Genomic DNA, 21,680 nt, shown 5'->3' on the forward strand with positions numbered 1-21,680 from the left:
TTTATTGGCCATGTATATGTGCAGACACATACAAGGAATTTGGTTCCGGTAGATGGTAACACGTTCTCTAAAAAAAACTGTGGAGAAAGAAAATTGACATTTCATAAGATGCAGTTTAATTGGTGACAGATGATTGCACATGCTATATTTCTAGCTGTCGATGCAAACTGCTCACTGCATTTGCAGTAATATGAATTTTGTTAACATTTTAAAAGCAGTTTATAGGTCTATCATTAACCACACAATATCCTGTCTGTGTTTGGCAAATGTGTGCATGCTTACTCTTGCAAAATACATTTACTCAAAATGCAAATGGTTTAGAAAAAACACATCAGGGTGCAGGCAGAAATGAATTTGCAGTGGATGACCAAGGCAAGGCAGTAATTTGTTGGCATTTGCAAAAAAAAGGACATAATTGTAGAACACAGTTGAAAGGTTTAAAGATTTTAATAAACAATCTTAAGGAAGCAAAGGGAATAAATATCCTAAGCAACACAGATACTTTGCTGAGATACACACTCTCTGTGTATCTGGATTTTTTCTTTTTCATTTATTAACAGGTATCAGATTCAGGTCAGAGTCTATGAATCAGTTCTATTTTGAGTTTCTCCTCACTTTCTCTTGGACACATTTCCAGTATACTATTGGTAGGAGTGTGTCAGACAGGTTGTAATACATAGATTTCCTTAGAGGAAGGAGGAAACAAACAGGTAAGTACTAGACAAGTTTGCAAACATGCAGATAAATATCACAGAGTAACAAGTAGCCTGAGCTATGGTACCAAGTGGTGGTTTTTGATATGGGCAACATAGGGCATTGCCCAGGGTGGCATCGTGGTAGAGGGGGCATCATGGCATCTGCAAAAAAGAACGTTGCTCACACCCATGCTCCCCGGATGTCATGCCAGTGCATTTTGGGGATTGCATAGGCACCAAACGGTTTTCTATTGCCCATTTGCGAGGAGTAAGGATTTACGAGATACACCTGCTGCTTGCTCCACAGGGAGGAGAGGGGTGGGACAGCAAAGGATTGTCTGGCTGGCTGAAGCAGCATCTAATAACCAGCTTGCTTATGAAACGAAATAAAAGCAAACCAACAAACTAGGCCTGTCAACATTATCGCGTTAATGCTATCATTACAAATAATGCGATAAAATTAATCAATTAATTAATCCAGGGAACGGTTCTGGCTCAGTTCCTCTTCACCATCTGCACTGCAGACATCTCCCACACCGTTCCCTGTGGGGCCTCCATACTGCAGATGACCCTGTCCGACACGCAGCCCAGAGTTCTCATGTTGATCTGCGCAGGACTAGACAACCCTTGAGCTGATGCCATCTGGACCTGCTGCCTTCTTTGCTCCAGTCGTACTCAGTTCCCTCCTAACCTGGAGGGTTGAGAGAGACAGACTGGAGATGTGTGTTGGTTGTGTACAGGATGCTGTGGTAGGGGTGGGGAGTTGTGAGCGGGGTGAAGGGAGGAGGTGTGAAGTAACTGAGGTGTCAGATGCGCAACAACGGCAGTGGGTGTGGGTGAGTCTGCAGTCGATGTTGAAGACTGCATCCTGGATCAATCAAACCTGTCAAAGAAATGATTCAGTTCATTTGCCCACTGCAGATGTCTCCCACACAGTTCCCTGTGGGGCCTCCGTACTGCAGATGACCCTGTCCGACATGCAGCCCCGAGTTCTCTCATACTATAGTCTGGTGGTGAGGTAGTCCAATATTCATGCTGTGAGGTGATGGTCAATTCCTGAGTTCTCCAGCTTTTTCTTCAGAACTGTGGAAAGAATGGTGTTAAAGGCAATAAAGAAATCAAAGAAAATGATTCTCACAGTGCTCCCAGGGGTCTCCAATCGAGATGGGAACGGTGTAGGAGGTGAATGACAGCATCATCCAATCCAGTGCCAGGCTGGTAGGCAAACTGAAGTGGGTCCAGTGAGGAGCTCACCAGGAGTCAAAGCTGAGACAGGTTCAGGTGTTCCTGGGTCTTCATTGGGTGGGATGTCAGAGCCACTGCCCTGTTGCTGTTGAGGTTCTTGGAATGTGGAGTCTTTGGCACTAGTGGCACACAAGAGGTTTTCCAGAGCTGTGGAACTCTTCCCAGCCTCAGGCTGAAGATGCACTCCATCACCCCACACAATTGATCTGTGCAGGACTTGGCAACCCTTGAGCTGATGCCATCGGGACCCGCTGCCTTCCTGACTCCAGTCATCCTCAGTTCCTTAACCTGGATGGTTGAGAGAGACAGGCTGGAGCCGTGTGTTGGTTGTGTACAGGATGCAGTGGTTAGGGTGAGTAGTAGTGAGCGGGGTGAGGAGAGGAGGTGTGAAGTGAATGAGGTGTCAGAGGTGGGACAGCAGTAGTGGGGGTGGGTGAGTCTGCAGTCGATGTTGAAGACTGCATCCTGGATCAATCAAACCTGTTAAAAGAAATGATGCAGTTCATTTGCCCACCTCACCCCCCCAGGCAGACAGTTGTGATTTTTGTGGCCCGATGGTTCTACCTCACCGACCTACAACAGCATATGAGAACTTAGTGCTGTGTGTCCCTGTGGGGGCAGTACGGGGCCCCCACAGGGAATGGTTCTGCCTCCGTTCCTCTTTACTATCTACTCTGCAGACTTCTCCCAAAACTCCACCCAGTGCTTCCTGCAAAGGTTCTTTGACAGCTCTGCAATAGTCAGCCTCATCACTGATGGTAGCGACAGGGAGTACAGAGAATTTACCCATGACTTTGTGGACTGGTGCCAGCAGAACTACCTCCAGATCAACACTTGTGATCAGATCTTCCCAGGTGAGGGACAGGTGATGAACTGTATACCTCTTTTGCATTGACATACAGTAAGGCTACGTTCACACTGCAGGCGAAAGCACATCAAATCTGATTTTTTTGACCCTATGCGACCCAAATCCAATCATGGTATGACAGTGTGAACGGCACAAATCCGATATTTTCAAATCCGATCTGGGTCACTTTCGTATGTGGTACTGATTCTGATACATATCCGATGTTTTAGAAAGCGACTGCTGCTTGAATGGTCATGTCACATTAAATCCGTCTTTTATGTCACTGACAAAAGACAGACGGCAATTATCAGCTCCGGAGAAGCGCCCAAGAAGACATTGCAAACGCTTCCTGGCCATCCAGTGTAGATGTCAGTGAAACTGTTGGGAAGACAACGTTGGAGAAACGTGAACGTTTTATTTGATTCTGACAGAAATCTGCAACTATCCTTTGAAGCACCGCTCCTCTCTAAAACAGCAATAAGGATAGTTATTAGGTTATTCACATTATTATGTAAATAACAAAATAACAAAGCAAAAATTGGGAAACGTAAAGTCTGAAGTCTTTATATTAAGGGCCATCAGTCAAACAATATTGTTTGGTCTGGGTCTAAACAGAGCGTGTGGTGTCTTCTTTTGCGCATGCGGGCCGCTTTGAGGGTTCACACTAGAGCGCGTTTGCTGTCGCATTATATTTGTAGTGTGAACAAGCAGACAAAAAATTCGTATTTGATCAAAAAAATCGGAATTGAGCATTAAGACCTTCAGTGTGAACGTAGCCCAAGTCTAGTGTTTTATTGTCTCTGGTAGGGCATGACACGTACTGGGTGAAGGTCGGCAGTGTGGAGCCCAGTGATGCGTGTTTATAGTCCCCTGGTATTAAAGAAAGGGCACTCGGAGATTGCAATTGCACTTTGCTGACCACAGAGTGGAGAGAGTCTCAGGCTGCATACACGTTGTCCGAGGGGGGGACATGCACTGTTTTTGCGATAACATGTAAGAATTCTCTGGGCAGTTAGCATGGACGCATGCTAACGGCTAAGAGCTTTCCCAACTTCCGTTCAAGCACTCGTGTATCTTACTAACAGTGTTGGTCAAGTTACTTGAAAAAAGTAATCAGTAACTAATTAGTGATTACTTCCCCCAAAATGTAATCTCGTTACTTTACTGATTACTTATTTTCAAAAGTAATTAGTTACTTTTTAAAAACATGATTTACAACGTGAATAGGTGATAGAGCGATAGATCTTTCAGCCCAATTCTACTTTCTGCCTAATCCATGATATAAAATATAATCAAATGAAAAAAAGTCTCTTTTTAAAATTTGTTTTATTAGTTTTAATCTTTTAACTTTATGCATCAAGGAAAAATGAAATTATATGCAACATTCTCTGAGTGGAAGAAATTTGTTTATTAGCTTTTAAACCTATTTTGGTGGCCTCGAAGATGTTTGCTTTTTCAACTGCTCTAATGTCCAAATCACTACTTAGAAGTGGGGCAGGGATATTCCAGCAGCTGTTTGAGGACATCGCGTACCATTTCCCAGTCAACTGTAATGACATCGCTTTTATTTTGTTTGTTCACGCGTTTCTTTATTTTTGCTTGGCTAATGTTTTGCACTAATCAGACAAATTTAACTCTCTCTGTGAAATAAAAATTGCACAAATCCATTAAATAGGTTCAGTTTCATTTTAGTCTAATAAATCACCTTTAAAACAATAGATTGTTAGCTATAAAGGTTTAAATGAGACTTACATCTTCATCACTCTTTGCCTTCTTTATAGGCATAATTATTCTGCATTTCTGATCAGCGCTCTCCTTGTTCAGCCTGTGAGTTTAGGTGCACAGCCTTGTCTTGGTAGGTTTACAGTTATGCCATACTCCTTCCATTTCTGAATGATCGCTTGAACAGTGCTCCGTGGGATGTTCAAGGCTTGGGAAATCTTTTTGTAGCCTAAGCCTGCTATATTAAATTTCTCAATAACTTTATGCCTGACATGTCTGGTGTGTTCTTTGGACTTCATGGTGTTGTTGCTCCCAATATTCTCTTAGACAACCTCTGAGGCCATCACAGAGCAGCTGTATTTGTACTGACATTAGATTACACACAGGTGCACTCTATTTAGTCATTAGCACTCATCAGGCAACGTCTATGGGCAACTGACTGCACTCAGACAAAAGGGAGCTGAATAATTACGCACACCATACTTTGCAGTTATTTATTTGTAAAAAATGTTTGGAATCATGTATGATTGTCATTCCACTTCTCACGTGTACACCACTTTGTATCGGTCTTTCACGTGGAATTCTAATAAAATTGATTCATGTTTGTGGCTGTAATGTGACAAAATGTGGGAAAGTTCAAGGGGGCCGAATACTTTTGCAAGCCACTGTATGTAGCTTTTACAGGCCAGAAATTCAGCACGAGAACAGCAGCACAAAAAGCTTTTCATCTTGGCTCAGTATGAGATCACTTCTGCTGACTCTTTATACTGAATTTGATTGACCAGTTAGTTTTCCGCCACATTCACATATCCCCTTTTAAGAGGATGCAAATAAATAAAGTACAAATAAAAATTGGATTACAGTAATGCGCTACAAGTAACTCGTTACTGTAATCCGATTACTTTTCTCAAGTAACAAGTAAAGTAAGGGATTACTATTGCAAAAAGGTAATTAAATTACTGTTACTTTCCCGTAAGCACGCTGTGTTAATGCATTACTAAAACTGTGATTTTTTTTTGTGAGTGTCTCATGGCAATGATGTAAGCGAGTGCGACGTTCATGACAACAGCTGTGTGCAGATCAACAATGGTTAAAAAAATCAAGTGTAGGTAAGCATATGACTGTGCAGCATTTAAAGCGTGGAAGTACTGACCTCACTTTGAGTTTGATTCTGTAAAAAGTGACAAAAACATTAGTTTCCGCTGATCACTGCGTGGGAAGGAAACTTCTTTTTACAGTGAAAACCCCGTAACTTCCAAGCAAGGAAGTTACGGGGTTCTGCTGTTTTACTTGCATCTATTTGAAAGACTGAGTGTAAACACAAAATCATATTTTATTTTATGTGCAGGAATGTGCAGATTGCAATGAAAATGCCTCCACACTAGCGTTTTCAGTCGTTTTCACAGAGTTGTGCATCCACATTGAAACGGTCAGTTGCCCAGAGAGTGCAAAAAATGAGTGCAAACTTTATTTTTTTCTCTTTTCATGTATATCCTACTGTTAAGATGAGTGATTGAAAAAGAAAAACAACAATTTTATAGAGCAAAAAAGAGAAAAGATTTACTGTACATTTACTGTATTTATTTTTATTCTATTTTATTTGTATTTTCCTCAAATGTCTCTCACATCATTTTATAATGTCGATTCAATTCATTGAGGTTTGTGGGAATACGTTTATGCACAGCTTTCTCAAACCACAATTGCAAACTTACCACAACTTAGCATTATAGTTGGTATGAGATGTTTGTGCTGATATGCCGTAAATAGTTTTCTCTAAACACAGCCCTGCATCATAGCCAAAGATCTCCACTTGTTGCCACATTGTTTTAACCCTTTAAAGCCTGAATCATAAAATAATTGGTAGAAATTGTATTTTTTTGAAAATGGTGTTTATTTAATTTTCTTTTGTTTAATTTTGTGTAATTGTTTAAAAAATAAATCACATTCCAATCTCCATATATGACATTTAATTTGTATCATATTTGCTTATCTGATTTTTTTAATTGCTTAAAAATGTATTGTGCAATTTATTTAGGTTTTTCAGGGGGAAAAATTCCCATTGATGATGTTGAAGTCCCAAAAACTGGGGAAAAACTCTATTTTTCAAATGTAATACACCAGGCATTAAAAGGTTAAAAGTCAGTTTAGGATTGACACTCTTCAATCCTAAAGTTTTCTTCTATGTTCTTTTTATAGAGAAGAGTTTTTCTTCTGGCAACTCTTACAAACAAGAGTGGCATCTTCAGCCTTTTTTCAGTTGCGCTGTCATGAACTTTAAGATTTGACATGCTAACTGAGGCCTGTAGCCCTGTTTTTTGCTTTGTGTGTGTGTGTGTTAAACCACATCTGAATATACCAGATGAGCAATAGATGTGGTTGCTGATGATATTTCAATCAAGTGCATCTGATTAGCAGTGCCTGGCTGCTGGAAACGGTAAAGCTGTATGCGGTTTTTCATGGGAGTTCATAGAGTCCTATGCAAACATTCCTTTTCACATGATTGTGTGTATCATTGCGATTTTCTGGGGAGAGTGAGGTTAACCTTCTACCCACACATTCTGCATATCTGCAAAACTACTACTGAGCATCAATGCCCAACACTTCCTTTATCTACTTCAGAGTTCCCTATGAACTTTAAACACATTCACCTGCATGTGCTAGGGTTGGGGGCATGCACTGCGGCTGCTCCCTGTGACTTCCCTTTTAAATGCCTTGATATGCAGAATATCTACATATGCAATCTATGAGGCTGTAATACATATCACATAGGTGTAACAGTGTAACAGTTCAAAATGTTGTTTGTGTACACCATTCGTGTCCTCAAGAAGAAAACACAAGAATACATGCTGCTACTACTACTACCAATAGTAACAATAATGTGCAAAATGTTGTAATTTTGAATAATGAATTATAATAGAATGCAGTGTTTACACAGTTAAGCTCCGGAAACAAATAGCTAACTAAGACACACCAAATGTCATGCTAGAGGCCCTTAAAGAGAGGTTTGTTTTAAGATGTGAAAATTTTGCTCTTAGAAATGGGATGCCATAAGCATGCACATGTACACGCTATTTGTCTTTTTTTTTCAAAGTCAATGTCACCTTCACTGATACAGTATTTATACAGAATCTAAGCTGAGGCAGAGGAAATATATTGCACAATAACAGTCTGTTATACCATCTATCAGTATACCATCTGATTTGCAAAAACATAACACAGAGAGCAAACACCCAAAACGTCCACCCCATTTGTGAGATATCACCTAGGTGTATGTTGTTTCAGGATGTGGGTTTTGTGGCTTGTGTAGCTTCGACATGAGAGATGTTTTTTTAGTTACTCATAATTGCACCAGTGTTTTTTTTTTTCTTTTGCATCCTCTTACATGCATATCTATTTGTATGTGTTATTTAAAAAAATTGCTGCTAAGAGACCAAGGACTTCCTCAAATGTTATATAGATTTACATACCACACTGAAGCTCAGACTCACACTCAAATATACTGCACCGTCAACTGACAATCATCAGCCAGATAGAAAGCACAATGAATTTGGGAGTAATGATTTACACCTTGGTTGAAGTGCTTATTGCAGTTAGTTGCTGTCTGGGTAACATGCTGGTCATTTTGGCACTTTGGACCACTAAAAGCATTCAACAGCCAACATTCTGCCTTATTGCATCTCTGGCTATGGCTGATTTTCTGGTTGGATGTGTGGCCATACCATTGGCTGTAGTGGTGGATGGACGGGTGAAGACTTCGTTCAATACGTGTCTCTTCATCAGCTGTGTGGTCATTCTGTTCACCCTCGTTTCAGTTCTGTCTCTGTTGGCTATTTCGCTTGACCGTTTCCTCCGGGTGTATATCCCTCTCAGGTAAGAGTATGGATTAATAAGACACATTTTTTTTAAAAACAAACTAAAATGACTCATAGTTGAATAGTGAACATAGTAATTTAGTAGTAGGAAGTAGTAATTATGGACTTTGTGGTTTATATGGTATGTGTGAATGGGTGGATGACTGGATGTGTAAAGCGCTTTGGGGTCCTTAGGGACTAGTAAAGCGCTATACAAATACAGACCATTTACCATTTACTATATCATTTTATCACATCGACCAGTACTTCACTAACAATTTATTTTGTTTTAAAAAAAATCATTTTATGCTATTTTAATTTTTTTTGTGAGACTATTTTATTGTTTTCATTTTTTAATAGGTACAAAAGGATTGTGACACAGGGACACTCCTGTCTTGTGGTGGCAGCATGTTGGATTGTTGCAATCCCTCTCAGCTTTACTCCCATGCTTGGGTGGTACAACCATCAAACCTTGTCTAATTCAGCCAATTCTACAATTGTCTGCCAGTTTATAGCTGTAATTCCCATGTCATACCTGGTTTATTTCAGTTTTTTTTCCCTGAATCTGATACCTCTGTTGGTAATGGCCACGTTGTATACCCATGTTTTCTGTATTATAAAAGGACACCTTCAAGGGAAACCAGGCAGTGGTGCTCAAAAACTGTCTCAGAACTACCTAAGAAAAGAGAAAAAGCTGGCAGGATCTCTAGCTCTGGTCTTCGCCCTGTTTGCCCTGTGCTGGCTGCCGCTTCACATAATGAACTGCCTTGTTTATTTTGGTGAGGTGACAAATATACCACCAATAGTTTTATATATAGGTATTATTCTGTCTCATGCTAACTCAGCGGTCAATCCAGTTGTGTATGCATTCAAAATACAAAAAATCAAGAAAGCTTATCTGAAGATCTGGAGAAAGTGTGTTTCACGTGTTGCTGAAAATCAAGAATCCTTGACAAGCCAAATGACAGACAAAAGATCCAGCAGTCACATTGTGTCAAATGACTGAAGGCAGATTTCTGTTTTCTTGCCTTTTTGTTCTAATTATAAGGCTGATTTTTTGTTGTCTTTTCCCCCCAATTATATCTAAGTATAAGGATTAGTATATTTTGTTTCATTGACTTGTGTACTTTATTCAAGTATTACTATAAAACAAAGTACTTTTTGTGATATCTGATTGGTTTGTTTTATCATATTTTAAAATCTCTATGCTGCATCTAGTTTTTTTTTTTATACAACATGTAAATTTTGTATTTGCTGCTTTGTTGGTTTTCATGCATTTTTTAAAACTATATTGTCTTTAAGATTTTATCTTTGTATTGAAGATTTAAGGAAATCCTTACTCACATCTGGAACTATGCAGCACAGGAAACAACTGTACGTGCACTTAATTTTGTATTACCAAAGTAGATTAAAGCCTAAGAGGAAGTGAGACATTCAACTGACAACTACATTCATGAGCGGTCTCCGAGTTCCACTTTAAAATTTTCGTATCATGTCAAGCACATTTTTAGTTTGTCCAAGATGGTTGTCAGTGCAACCAAATAGTTTATCACATGCTGCATGTGATACAGAGATATATATTTAACAATTTCCTCATTTAAGCAGATAGAAAGGTTTATAGTCATTCTGTGTTGAACATATGTGATTTATCCTGATTATGGAAGAATAAGCAACATTAAAGTCCATGCCACACTCCCATTTCAGTGTTCACATTAAGTTTTGTAAATTGTTCAAAAAAGCTGGAGCATTGTGTCTGAAAGCACAAGCTGTTTATGAATTGGTTATAAGAGGAATTATAATGCACTTAAAATTTCTCTTCATTATGAAGTTTCTCTGCAGGAAAACTGGGTCATCTTTTGTAACAAGAAAAGAAAAGAATAGTGCAGATGGCCATAGCGAATGTGACCATGATGCCATTATTTCACAAACAAAAATAACTATAAAAATATTTTTTTTAAATCAGAGATAACCTCCAGCCCAGTGGAAGAGAATGGATTCATGGGTTTCTCATAAATGCACGGCACAATTTATGCACATTTTCTATTCAAACCTCAAAGTTACTTTCCTAAACCTTTGCAGCTCTGCAAAAATCACAACAAACATAAAGATAATAAACCAAAATTCTTGGTGTTCTAAATGACAATCCATATAGCTCATAAGGATTTGAGAAATATTTATTGAAATGTAAAAGCAAAGAAAAGCAACTTACTGTTAAGAATTTGTGGAAAATATAAAAACAATAATATCTGTTTTTATCCTTTTACTTTTGATTTTACAACAACAGTTACAATAAGCCATCATTTCTGTTCAAATGTTGGAGCCAAGGAGTCTTTTAAGAGCTAAAAGCACCAATTTCTGGCTATATGAAACTTAAAATAAGACAAAACTAAGAAAAGAAATTTAGAACCTAAAATAAATGCATCAAATGTGGTTCCAAAATAGGTTACAAACCAATCTGTGATTGTTTTTTACAGTTACACCACAAATTATCATGGTAAACATAATACCTGGTTTGCACTATTGTCCTATCATTGATATTTAGTTGTTTGTTATTTGTATTACATGGTTCGAAACACTGATGTCTATATGGAGCCTCATAGAACTGCTAGCATGGCTATGGCCTCACACATAAATTGCAAAGAAATTTTTAACATACATGGATGTACAGACTTTTATTTAAAAAACTTTTTCTTCTAAATGAAGAAAAAAAAAGCTCAATTCAGTAATTAAAAGAGGCATTCATATATAGATTAAAAGTCATATTTAGATATGAAAATAAAGTTCAGCATGCACTGGACATTTAGTTCTTAAAACAATGAGGGGTAATATGAAATAAAACCCTCTGCCATGCATTTGGTTAACAAGTGATATGTGGTTTTCATCCTTTCAAGCGTCTTCTGAAAGAAACTCAGAAGCACTTCGCTTAATTTATCCTCATCCATATCTTCGTCAAATTGCACACACTTTTCATAATCTGTATATGGAATATAGGAAAGGAAATGACAATGAAATGTTAAAACTTAAACTGATTTATATATGCACACTCAAAAGTGACACAGAGTGTGCTACACCATCATAAAATCATCATGCTGCCCAAAAGACATAAAAACACATTTTTGAAAGAAGAAAGAGGATCATTTACATATGTGCTATCTGTTCCTTTTTTTTTTGGTTGCTGTAAAAGTCTCACCATGATCAGTGTTGAGGAGTTGGAGTTTAGACCATCCCAGACACTCTGCCTGTGTCTCAAACTCCGTCAGCTCAGCAGCAGAAACAGCTGTTCGTCTACCTGGTGAAGCAGTGCGACATCTGAGATAAAAGGCCTGTGATAATATGATGGATTGTATTGAACCTTGTATTTCTCACAGCGTGCATTTTGCTTTTTGTTTAACTACAACAGGAAATTACAAATTATGAATGGTCTAAAAGCCCCCAGCCCTGCCACCTTACTGAAGAGCAAAAGATGACTTTTATCCTCTTTAGAGACGAGGCAGTCAGGACAGCCAGTGTGCAGCAGCACGTCTGGTTGATCAACTGTGGCATCTGTTGGAATCATTAAAGTAATTTAAAGTATTTAAATGGTAGTAATATATTAAATTGTTATTGAACTACAGCTTGTAGTCAGAGTATATTTAAAAGAAAAACCTCTTACTTTCACTGTCGAGTTCAAATATGCTGCTGTTTGCATAGAGAAATGTTGAGGTTCCATTGATACAAACTCCATTCCTGCAACATTCATCATTACAGATTTAACACCTGAAAGAACAGCTGAACAATGTTACCATGTTAAATGCTATTAATTTAACTAAAAAACAAAAAATAAAACATTACTTACACTTTCAAATAAGTAGTATCACCATAGAGGTTTGGTTCGCCCTTAGAAATTACATCCACTGCGGCACTTGGGGAAAATAAAGCACTGACTAATGTTGAAGACAGGCAAAACTCTGTGGACACAGCTATAAAGTGCCACCTCCCAATCAGCTGAAATAAAATTTATTTTGTTGTTTCAGTAACATTAAATTTAAAAACTGTACTTTTGAGTTAAAATATATATTTATAATTTTAATAAATGACAAATTAAAAAGGCATGAACATTCTTTTGTATCGAAAAAATATCAAACCGTGACACCAAAGTATTGAACTGAACCGAACCGTGAATTTCTGTGACGCCGAGACAAATTCCACTAGTGGAACACAGCCACAGAAACAGAAGCCATTCGTAACAGCAAAACTGCAGACGTGGAAGCAGAGCAACTACAGACGAAAGCTTCGACCTGTTTCACCAATGTAAAGCCCCCAGCATCCAACATCAACATGGAGGGGAGGAAGGCACTCACATCACATAGCAATCACAAGAACATTATCATCCTTCCAGCAGACAAGAGTTTCTGCATGGTTTTGCTAAACCAGAAAGACCATCATGAGAAAAACTGTGTCACTGCTCAGTGACAAAAATACTTATGACCCCCTGAAACAAAACCTAGGAAGTGGTTACAGGAAGAGGGTGATAGATTGCCTGAAGCAGTTAGAACAAGACAATGTTATTGACTGGACCTCATACCACAGGCTATGCCCAGGGGAATTTATAAAGATACATAAACAGGGTGTACCTTTAAGACCAATTGTCTGTACTATCAACTCAGTCACCTATAACATCTCAAAGTTTCTGGCTTTGATCCTCAACCCGCTGGTAGGCAGCTCTGAACACCACGTCCAGAAGACCTTGGATTTTGTTGAGAAGGTGAGAGATGTTATTATGGGGGCAGATGAAACAATAGTTTTGTACAATGTTACAATGACTCTTCACTTGTGTTCTAGTCACTGAAGCATTGGAGGTAGTCCGTAAGAGATTACAGGATGAGCCCAACTTCAGTAGCAGAACCACAGCACCGACCGGTTGTATTTGCTTTTGGAACTGTGTCTTAATTCCACCTATTTCACATACAAGGGTCAGTACTACAGGCAGAAACATGGGTGTGCCATGGGTTCCCCAGTTTCGCCCATTGTGGCCAATTTATACATGGAAGAAATGGAAAAGAGGGCTTTGTTACACTGTTCCAAAAAATAGTAATGTCAAATTATTTTACTATGTATTTTACAGTTGTGTACTGTTTTTCTAGAATATCATTACATTTACATAAGTAGACTGTGATCTGACACGTCAAATGTAAAATAACATAACATCACTGTAAATGTAATGAAACACAATTTACTTGTTTTTTAAATATATTTTTTTGTACATATGCATATTTAGATTGTAAAAATACATCCAGAAATGTCTCCCATCATGCCTTGGGACATGTGCTGTTGTTTAGATGTTCTTGTTGTTTAGATGTACAGACAGAGGCTGAAGCTCTCCAAACCTGTCGTGAGGACAAAAAAACTGTGGAGCAACGAGGCTGTGGAGGAGCTTCGCACGTGTTTGGAGTCTACAGACTGGGACACAATGAAGGCTGCTTCTAACAGCTTGGACGAGTTTACGGACACTGTCACCTCCTATATCCACTTCTGTGAGGACAGCATTGTGCCATCACGCACCAGGGTGAGTTATAACAATGACAAACCCTGGTTTACTCCTAAACTCAAAAAGCTGTGGCTGGAAAAGAGAAAGGCGTTCAGAAGCGGAGACAGGGACTGCTACAGAGAGGCCAAGTACAGGTTCACTAAAGAAGTGGACATTGCTAAACATCAGCACTCTGAGAAGATGCAGCAGCAGATCTCAAAGAATGACTCGGCCTCTGTGTGGAAAGGTTTTAGGAATATCACAAACTACAAGCCTAAAACCCCCCACTCCACTGATGACTTGCTCTTAGCCAACACCCTTAACGACTTTTACTGCCGTTTTGACGAGCCATCAGGCAGCCTTCACACCTCCAACGGCCCCAACAATAGAGGCACTTTGGACACTAATTCCCCCACCTCTCCCCCCTCCATAGAGCCATCACCACCTTCAAACTGTTCACCTACAACACCCCCCTCCTCACCCCACACAAAAGAGGATTTCACACCACCTCCTCCCACCACAACTCTTCATATTCATGAAGCAGATGTGAGGAAGCAGTTTAAGAACCTGAATGCTCGGAAAGCTCCCGGCCCAGACGGCGTGTCTCCTGCCACCCTCAGACACTGTGCAAACGAGCTGGCCCCAGTGTTTTCTGGCATCTTCAACTCCTCACTGCAGGCATGTCATGTGCCTGCCTGCTTCAAGTCCTCTACCATAATCCCTGTCCCCAAGAAACCTAGAATCACTGGACTAAATGACTACAGACCCGTGGCTCTGACATCTGTGGTCATGAAGTCATTTGAGCGCCTAGTTCTCTCCCATCTCAAGACCCTCACGGCCCCCCTCCTGGACCCCCTGCAGTTTGCATACAGAGCCAACAGGTCTGTAGATGACGCCATCAACATGGCCCTACACTTCATCCTGCAGCATCTGGACTCCCCAGGAACCTACGCCAGGATCCTGTTTGTGGACTTCAGCTCTGCCTTCAACACCATCCTTCCAGACCATCTCCGAGACAAGCTTTCCCAGATGAATGTGCCTGATCCCATCTGCCGGTGGATCACTGACTTCCTGACGGACAGGAAGCAGCACGTGAGGCTGGGGAAGAATGTCTCGGACTCCCGGACCATCAGCACCGGCTCCTCTCAGGGCTGTGTTCTTTCTCCTCTGCTCTTCTCCCTGTACACCAACTGCTGCACCTCCACCCACCAGTCTGTCAAGATAATCAAGTTTGCAGATGACAGCACCGTTATTGGGCTCATCTCGGACGGGGATGAGTTTGCCTACAGGAGGGAGGTTGAACGTCTGGTGTCTTGGTGCAGCCACAACAACCTGGTGCTGAATGCCCAGAAGACAGTGGAGATTATTGTGGACTTCAGGAAGCACACAGCCCCACTCCCCCCCATCATCCTGACTGACACCCCCATCACCTCTGTGGACTCATTCCACTTCCTGGGTACCACCATCACTCAGGACCTGAAGTGGGAGCCCACCATCACCTCCGTCATCAAGAAAGCCCAGCAGAGGATGTACTTCCTGAGGCAGCTGAAGAAATTCAACCTGCCAACACGGACGATGATGCAATTCTACACTGCAATCATCGAGTCCATCCTCAGCTCCTCCATCACCGTGTGGTACGCTGGAGCCACTATCAGGGACAAACAGAGACTGCAGCGTGTTGTGCGCTCTGCTGAGAAGGTGATTGGCTGTAGACTCCCATCTCTACAGGACCTGTACACCTCCAGGACACTGCGGCGTGCAGCTCGGATCTCAGCTGACCCTTCTCACCCTGGACACAGTCTGTTTGACCTGCTCCCCTCAGGCAGGAGGCTCCGGTCCATTCGCACCAGAACCTCTCGCCATAAGAACAATTTCTTCCCCTCTGCTGTTGGACACATGAACAATAAACGTACGACTGTTCCCACCACTAACACATGACCCTACGCTGTGTTCACTGCATCATTCCATGTTTTGGCACTGATCACCACCTGCACTCATGTATATATCTATCTACGTAGCACTTTTAATTCTTATTCTTACTTTTATTTTTTCATGTCTATTTAAGCGCAATTTATGACAGTATGTTTGCACAAGAATTTCACTCACATGTGCTGTACCAATGTACCTGCACATGTGATGTGACAATAAAAGTGATTTGATTTGATTTGATTTGAAGCACCGCAGCAATTTCCTAATGTTGGAAACCTGCTCAACATTTGGCAGTAAAACCCTTTCTGATTCTGATTGTTTTATTGTTTATGGTTGCGTTACTTTTAACTGTTATCTTGAATGTTGTGTTTACGCCGTGGTGCAGAGTCACTGACAGTTGTTGTTTTGCAGAGAGAGTGCTGTACCATGAGTGACTTCTGTTGTGCTGTTGTTGAACCTTGAGGCACATTGTAGCACCGGCAAAGGTTTTAACAAAGAGCTCCCCCTACCAGCTTAGGGTTAAATAACAAGCTCATTCTCTCTCTGTGAGCTTCTTTGTTAAGATTTCTCTGTATGCCACAATATAAAACATTGCACGGACACGCTGTGCTAATTATATATTTTGAAAAAGAAATGTAGAGGTAGGAATTGCAATTAATCTAAATAACATGACGCCAAGCATCGGCCAATGAATGTGAACTAACAACAACAAGGTCGCGGGTATGGCTGCGACCGTAGGAAAAAACCCTAATGTGAAGGTATTTTACTGTGAATTTGATAGTAATGTTCTGTTCTTCTAGAATATCATTAAAGTTACGTAAATAGACTTTGATTTCACATTTTGAATGTAAATTAACGTTAAATCACTGTAATGTAATACAACATAATTGTCATGATTATTAAATGTATCTGTCTGTACATATGCATATTTAGATTGTTAAAATACATTCACAAATGTATCATGATTTCACAAATATCTGTCCGTTATTTGAAAGATTTAACTGTTGAATTCAAATGTAATGCTATGGAAAAGTATATAACATGATCCCTCTAAGCTTGTGTTACATCACATAAGTATTATTATCATTGCTAGTTAGGGCGTTCGTGGCTCAAGAGTTGGCAGTTCGCCTTGTGATCAGAAGATTGCCGGTTCGCGCCCCAGCTCGGACACTCTCCGTCGTTGTGTCCGTGGTCAAGACTCTTCACCTACCGCCTACTAGTGATGGCCAAAGGGGCCGATGGTGCGATATGGCAGCCTCGCCTCTGTCAGTCTGTCCCAGGGCATGCAATCGATTATTATTTAAACCAACTGTTAACTGTATATTTCTGTACATTTACATATTATGCTTCATATTTCCCCATTCTGTGACCTTGTTTATAGGTAATTTCATTGTTTGATCACGTAAAAATGTTCCTAATTTAAAAGCACTTGGAAAAGGCAGAATCCCATGTCAAATTAGCGCAACAAACTCTATTTTCATTACTGAAAATGACCGTGAAAATGATCATGAAAGTGGCCACTTTCATGAGCAATGTTCCCTCTAAGCTGCGCACGTGCGCAATTGCGCACTGCCTGTACAGTCTCTGAACACAAAAAAAATCTAACCTGAATTGAAATTAAAATTAATACTTTAACAATTCTGTTTTGCAGTGTGTTACGTTCTGGTCCCGGCAAGTAAATAAACGTAACAAATAGTTTGCCCCACTCACTTCCCACCCACACACAAACCCCAACAACGACACCTTTTTTTAAGTATTTAAGCAGCCATTTATTTTCATCAGCAGTGAGCAATGCCAAAACAATAAACAAAACTCCCTATAAAACAATCCCTAGTCTTCCCTACACCAAAATAAAAAGAAGCCCAAACAAAAGACAAGTCACTTACCTAACTATCTAACGAAAAACAGGAGAAAACTTGTTCAACAAAAGAAAACGGCTTCTCACGCCTACTAGGCTGCGACAGTGAAAGTTATACAGCAAAGGAACAAAAAAGTGACCGCCACTGGTTAACTTATTTACAATTATTTACATGGCAAGGCTAGAGGTACACGTGAATACTCCAGCCTGCACTACAATGACACAACCCACAACTCTGTGACCGAGTCAACGGGGTTCCAAACAGCACTCCCAGGTGACTGTCATCCGGACGTTAAGTACTGGAGGTGGTCCATCAATTATCCAGTCGGAAGGTGTGTAGAGACTCCACCCAGATACCTAGCAGCCACGCCCAGGTGTCCACCTCCTAGGGGAGAAAAAAGGGAAAATACCGCCACCATCCTCCGGTGGGAGGCACAACACCAACAAACACATCACTGGGTCATAACAGTTTCCCCCACCCAAAAAAAATCAAACATCCAACCCCACACAAAGATGTTTGATTTACGACCTAGAGAGGGCATCAGCCATAACATTCTCTAAGCTCTTATATATTGGATCTCAATGTTGAAATCCTGTAGGAGTAAGGACCAACGCATGAGGCGCTGGTTGCTGTTTTAGAAATGTTCTAGAAAAGAAACAGACTGGGTGGTCAATGCCATTTTCATCCTCCTGCACGAGCACTGCACCCGCCCCCAAAACACTGGCGTCCACCTCTGAATCCTTGGCCCCTCAGGAACCGCCCAGGGACACCAAAAGTCTCCAGATTGCGCTTTCGCTCCTCTGCCCACGTCAGTCTGAGCCCATTATCAGATGAGATGTTGTCAAAGAAAAACTTTGCTTTGTCATAGTAGCACTTTGGACCAAAATGATCCTCCCCTGAACTCAGCTGCAACCCCTCCTTTTCCCTTCCCTCAGAATTCCCATCCTTTAGATTCAGCCCCTCCTGTAACTTCTTCTCAAGCGCCTCCTTAATGAATTGCGCGTTGGAGGAATCAAAATCAAAGTCTGTGTCAAATTTAAGGGTGGGGGATGGAGCATTAGCCACCATCAGCTGGCCTCTTCTGCGGTCCCTATGCCGTCGAGGTCCTTGTCTTTTTCTAGCAGGTGGCCTGGTTTCAGCATTTTGCTGCTGCTGTTGCTGGGATCCACTCGCACCTCTCCTCTGCCTAAATGTCTTTACACTGACGGTTTGAACAGCCTTTGATGTGGCACGATCGAAACCACTGTTATCTGTAAGTGGTATATCGACTACTTCTGGCGACGGAAAAACTGTGCCGCCAGCTAGATCGTTTCCCAAGATGATGTCAATACCTGCAACCGGTAACTGGGGCCGCACCCCAAGCTTAACCTCACCAGACAAAAACTGAGACGAAAGCTGCACCAAGTGTAAAGGAACCCGTATTACACACATCCTAACTCCCCAGGCTAACACATCCGCCCCACAACAGGATTGAGTTGAAAACGGTAAGACCCCCTCACGAATGAGCGACTGTTTCGCACCAGTGTCTCGCAAAATACTGACAGGAGTCCGCCGATCTTCTCCTATCAAGGAAACAAAGCCGTTTGACACAAACGGCTTAAACTCCTTATCTACTTTATCATTTTCGGGGGCCATCACCTCCCCCCAAGTAGGAGAGTTTGTCTGTAGAAGGTTTATTGGGGAAGGAGATGTACCCTGCCTGGTCATTTCTTTTCTCTTCAGAGCAGGGCAAACCGCAATAAGGTGTCCCTGCTCATGGCAAAAAAAACACACGCGGTTCTCAATGGATGAGGGGATGGCACGGCGGGTGCCCCTTGGAGACCATCTGGGCGGGCTACTGGAAGACGGAAAACTGTGAGCAGGAACCGAAAACACCACTTTGTGTGTCAACACAAACTCATCAGCCCGTATAGCAGCAGCGGCGAGAGTCGTAACCTTCTGTTCGTTTAAGTAGGTTACCACAGTGTCTGGTAGTTGATTTTTAAACTCTTCTAACGTCACCAACTCACGCAGGTCTTCCAAGGTTTTTACTTCTGTAGCATGACACCACTTATCAAACAGAGTTTTCTTTTCTCTGGCAAACTCCACATAGGTCTGGTTGGCGGATTTTTTCCCATCCCTAAATCTCTGCCTGTAAGCCTCTGGCACAAGCTCGTAAGCGCGTAGGACAGCAGCCTTCACCATATCATAGTCAAAACTGTCCTCCAGAGAAAGAGCGGTGCATACCTCTTGAGCTTTCCCCACCAATCTACATTGGAGTAAAAGAGACCACACATCCTTTGGCCAGTGCAGCGCACCTGCGATACGTTCAAACACTGTGAAATACGAATCCACCTCAGTTTCCCGAAACGCCGGCACCATTTTGATGTGTTTACTCACATCAAAGCCACCACCTGGCATCGGGGCCGGTGGCTGCGGAGATGGCGACTGCGGGGATGATGACTCCGGGGAGGGTACCTGCGGGGATGATGACTCCGGAGAGGGTACCTGCGGGGATGGTGACTGCGGGGCTAACCGAGGTACAGGAGGGCTGGCAGACACAGAGGCTCCCCTCTCTACCTCCAGAGCCCTGATCCTCAAGTGCATAGCGTCCACCTCCAACTGCTGTTTCTTTAGCTCCACCTCCTTAATGCGCAGCGTTAACTGCAGCTCCTCCACAGAAGGGCTAGGCGGAAAAGGGAGATTTTTCAGTGGGGCAGAAACACCAGCAACAGCCCCCAGCTCAACCCCCCCTGCAGGACCCGGCTCACCAAACAACCCCCTGTCCGTCAACTGGACACACAGGAGCTCCCTAAGCTCTTTCTTCTTCGCAGTCAACGGCACAGTCACGTCAAAGAATTCAGCAACAAGCAAGAGGTCAGCCTTTTTACACCTGTCCAACTTCTCCGCAGACGGGCTCAGAGTGAAGTCCTCCAACTTAAACTCCATCCTAACACACACACCCCCCCACACAAGAAAAAACCGCCAACCAAGAAAACAAGCCACAAAAAGAACACAAAAGAGACGAGCCCCCAATATGTTACGTTCTGGTCCCGGCAAGTAAATAAACGTAACAAATAGTTTGCCCCACTCACTTCCCACCCACACACAAACCCCAACAACGACACCTTTTTTTAAGTATTTAAGCAGCCATTTATTTTCATCAGCAGTGAGCAATGCCAAAACAATAAACAAAACTCCCTATAAAACAATCCCTAGTCTTCCCTACACCAAAATAAAAAGAAGCCCAAACAAAAGACAAGTCACTTACCTAACTATCTAACGAAAAACAGGAGAAAACTTGTTCAACAAAAGAAAACGGCTTCTCACGCCTACTAGGCTGCGACAGTGAAAGTTATACAGCAAAGGAACAAAAAAGTGACCGCCACTGGTTAACTTATTTACAATTATTTACATGGCAAGGCTAGAGGTACACGTGAATACTCCAGCCTGCACTACAATGACACAACCCACAACTCTGTGACCGAGTCAACGGGGTTCCAAACAGCACTCCCAGGTGACTGTCATCCGGACGTTAAGTACTGGAGGTGGTCCATCAATTATCCAGTCGGAAGGTGTGTAGAGACTCCACCCAGATACCTAGCAGCCACGCCCAGGTGTCCACCTCCTAGGGGAGAAAAAAGGGAAAATACCGCCACCATCCTCCGGTGGGAGGCACAACACCAACAAACACATCACTGGGTCATAACAAGTGTTAGTCAGTAAGTGACTGGCTGCTCCCATTTGGGAACGATGCCACCTTATCCCATAGTCCAGCCAATAATGCCTATATGCGCAGCCAATCAACGTCGTTGACAGGCTATAACAGCGTCCTTATGTGCCGACACCGGTGTTTTAGCTGGCAAAGGGCGTGGCTGATGTGGAGTGAAGCCACGTTAATGACAACGTGTACAACCATTGGAGATGTGAGCAGGATAGTGATGGGATTTCCGGCTCTTTTTAGAGATCCGGCTCTTTCGGTTCGGCTCACTAAAAAGAGCCGGCTCTTTCGGCTCCGAACCGGCTCTTCAGGTTGTTTTGTTGCTT

General features: G+C 41.9%; 3 protein-coding genes across 3 annotated transcripts in view; 2 read left to right on the forward strand and 1 right to left on the reverse strand.

Annotated features, from left to right (window-relative positions):
- LOC308403159 (N-acetyltransferase 8-like) overlaps window positions 1–21,680 on the forward strand; it is a 561,295-nt gene that overhangs the window by 528,992 nt on the left and 10,623 nt on the right. The window lies entirely within an intron of this gene.
- On the forward strand, window positions 8,051–9,430 carry LOC308403120 (adenosine receptor A3-like; the record flags this gene model as incomplete). The annotated part of the gene is made up of 2 exons (XM_080892368.1): window positions 8,051–8,379; window positions 8,721–9,430. 2 exons carry the CDS (start codon window positions 8,051–8,053, stop codon window positions 9,364–9,366), a joined length of 975 nt encoding a protein of 324 aa, XP_080748494.1. The 3' UTR covers window positions 9,367–9,430.
- LOC308402773 (uncharacterized protein) lies at window positions 18,336–21,259 on the reverse strand (the record flags this gene model as incomplete). Its single annotated transcript, XM_080891869.1, has 2 exons — window positions 20,142–21,259; window positions 18,336–20,111 (listed from the first exon to the last, which is right to left on the reverse strand). The coding sequence occupies exons 1-2, from the start codon at window positions 20,580–20,582 to the stop codon at window positions 18,336–18,338; spliced, it is 2,217 nt and encodes a 738-aa protein (XP_080747995.1). The 5' UTR covers window positions 20,583–21,259.

Source organism: Rhamphochromis sp. 'chilingali', assembly GCF_963969265.1.
Source record: "Rhamphochromis sp. 'chilingali' genome assembly, chromosome: 9".
NCBI classification, from domain to species: Eukaryota; Metazoa; Chordata; class Actinopteri; order Cichliformes; family Cichlidae; genus Rhamphochromis; species Rhamphochromis sp. 'chilingali'.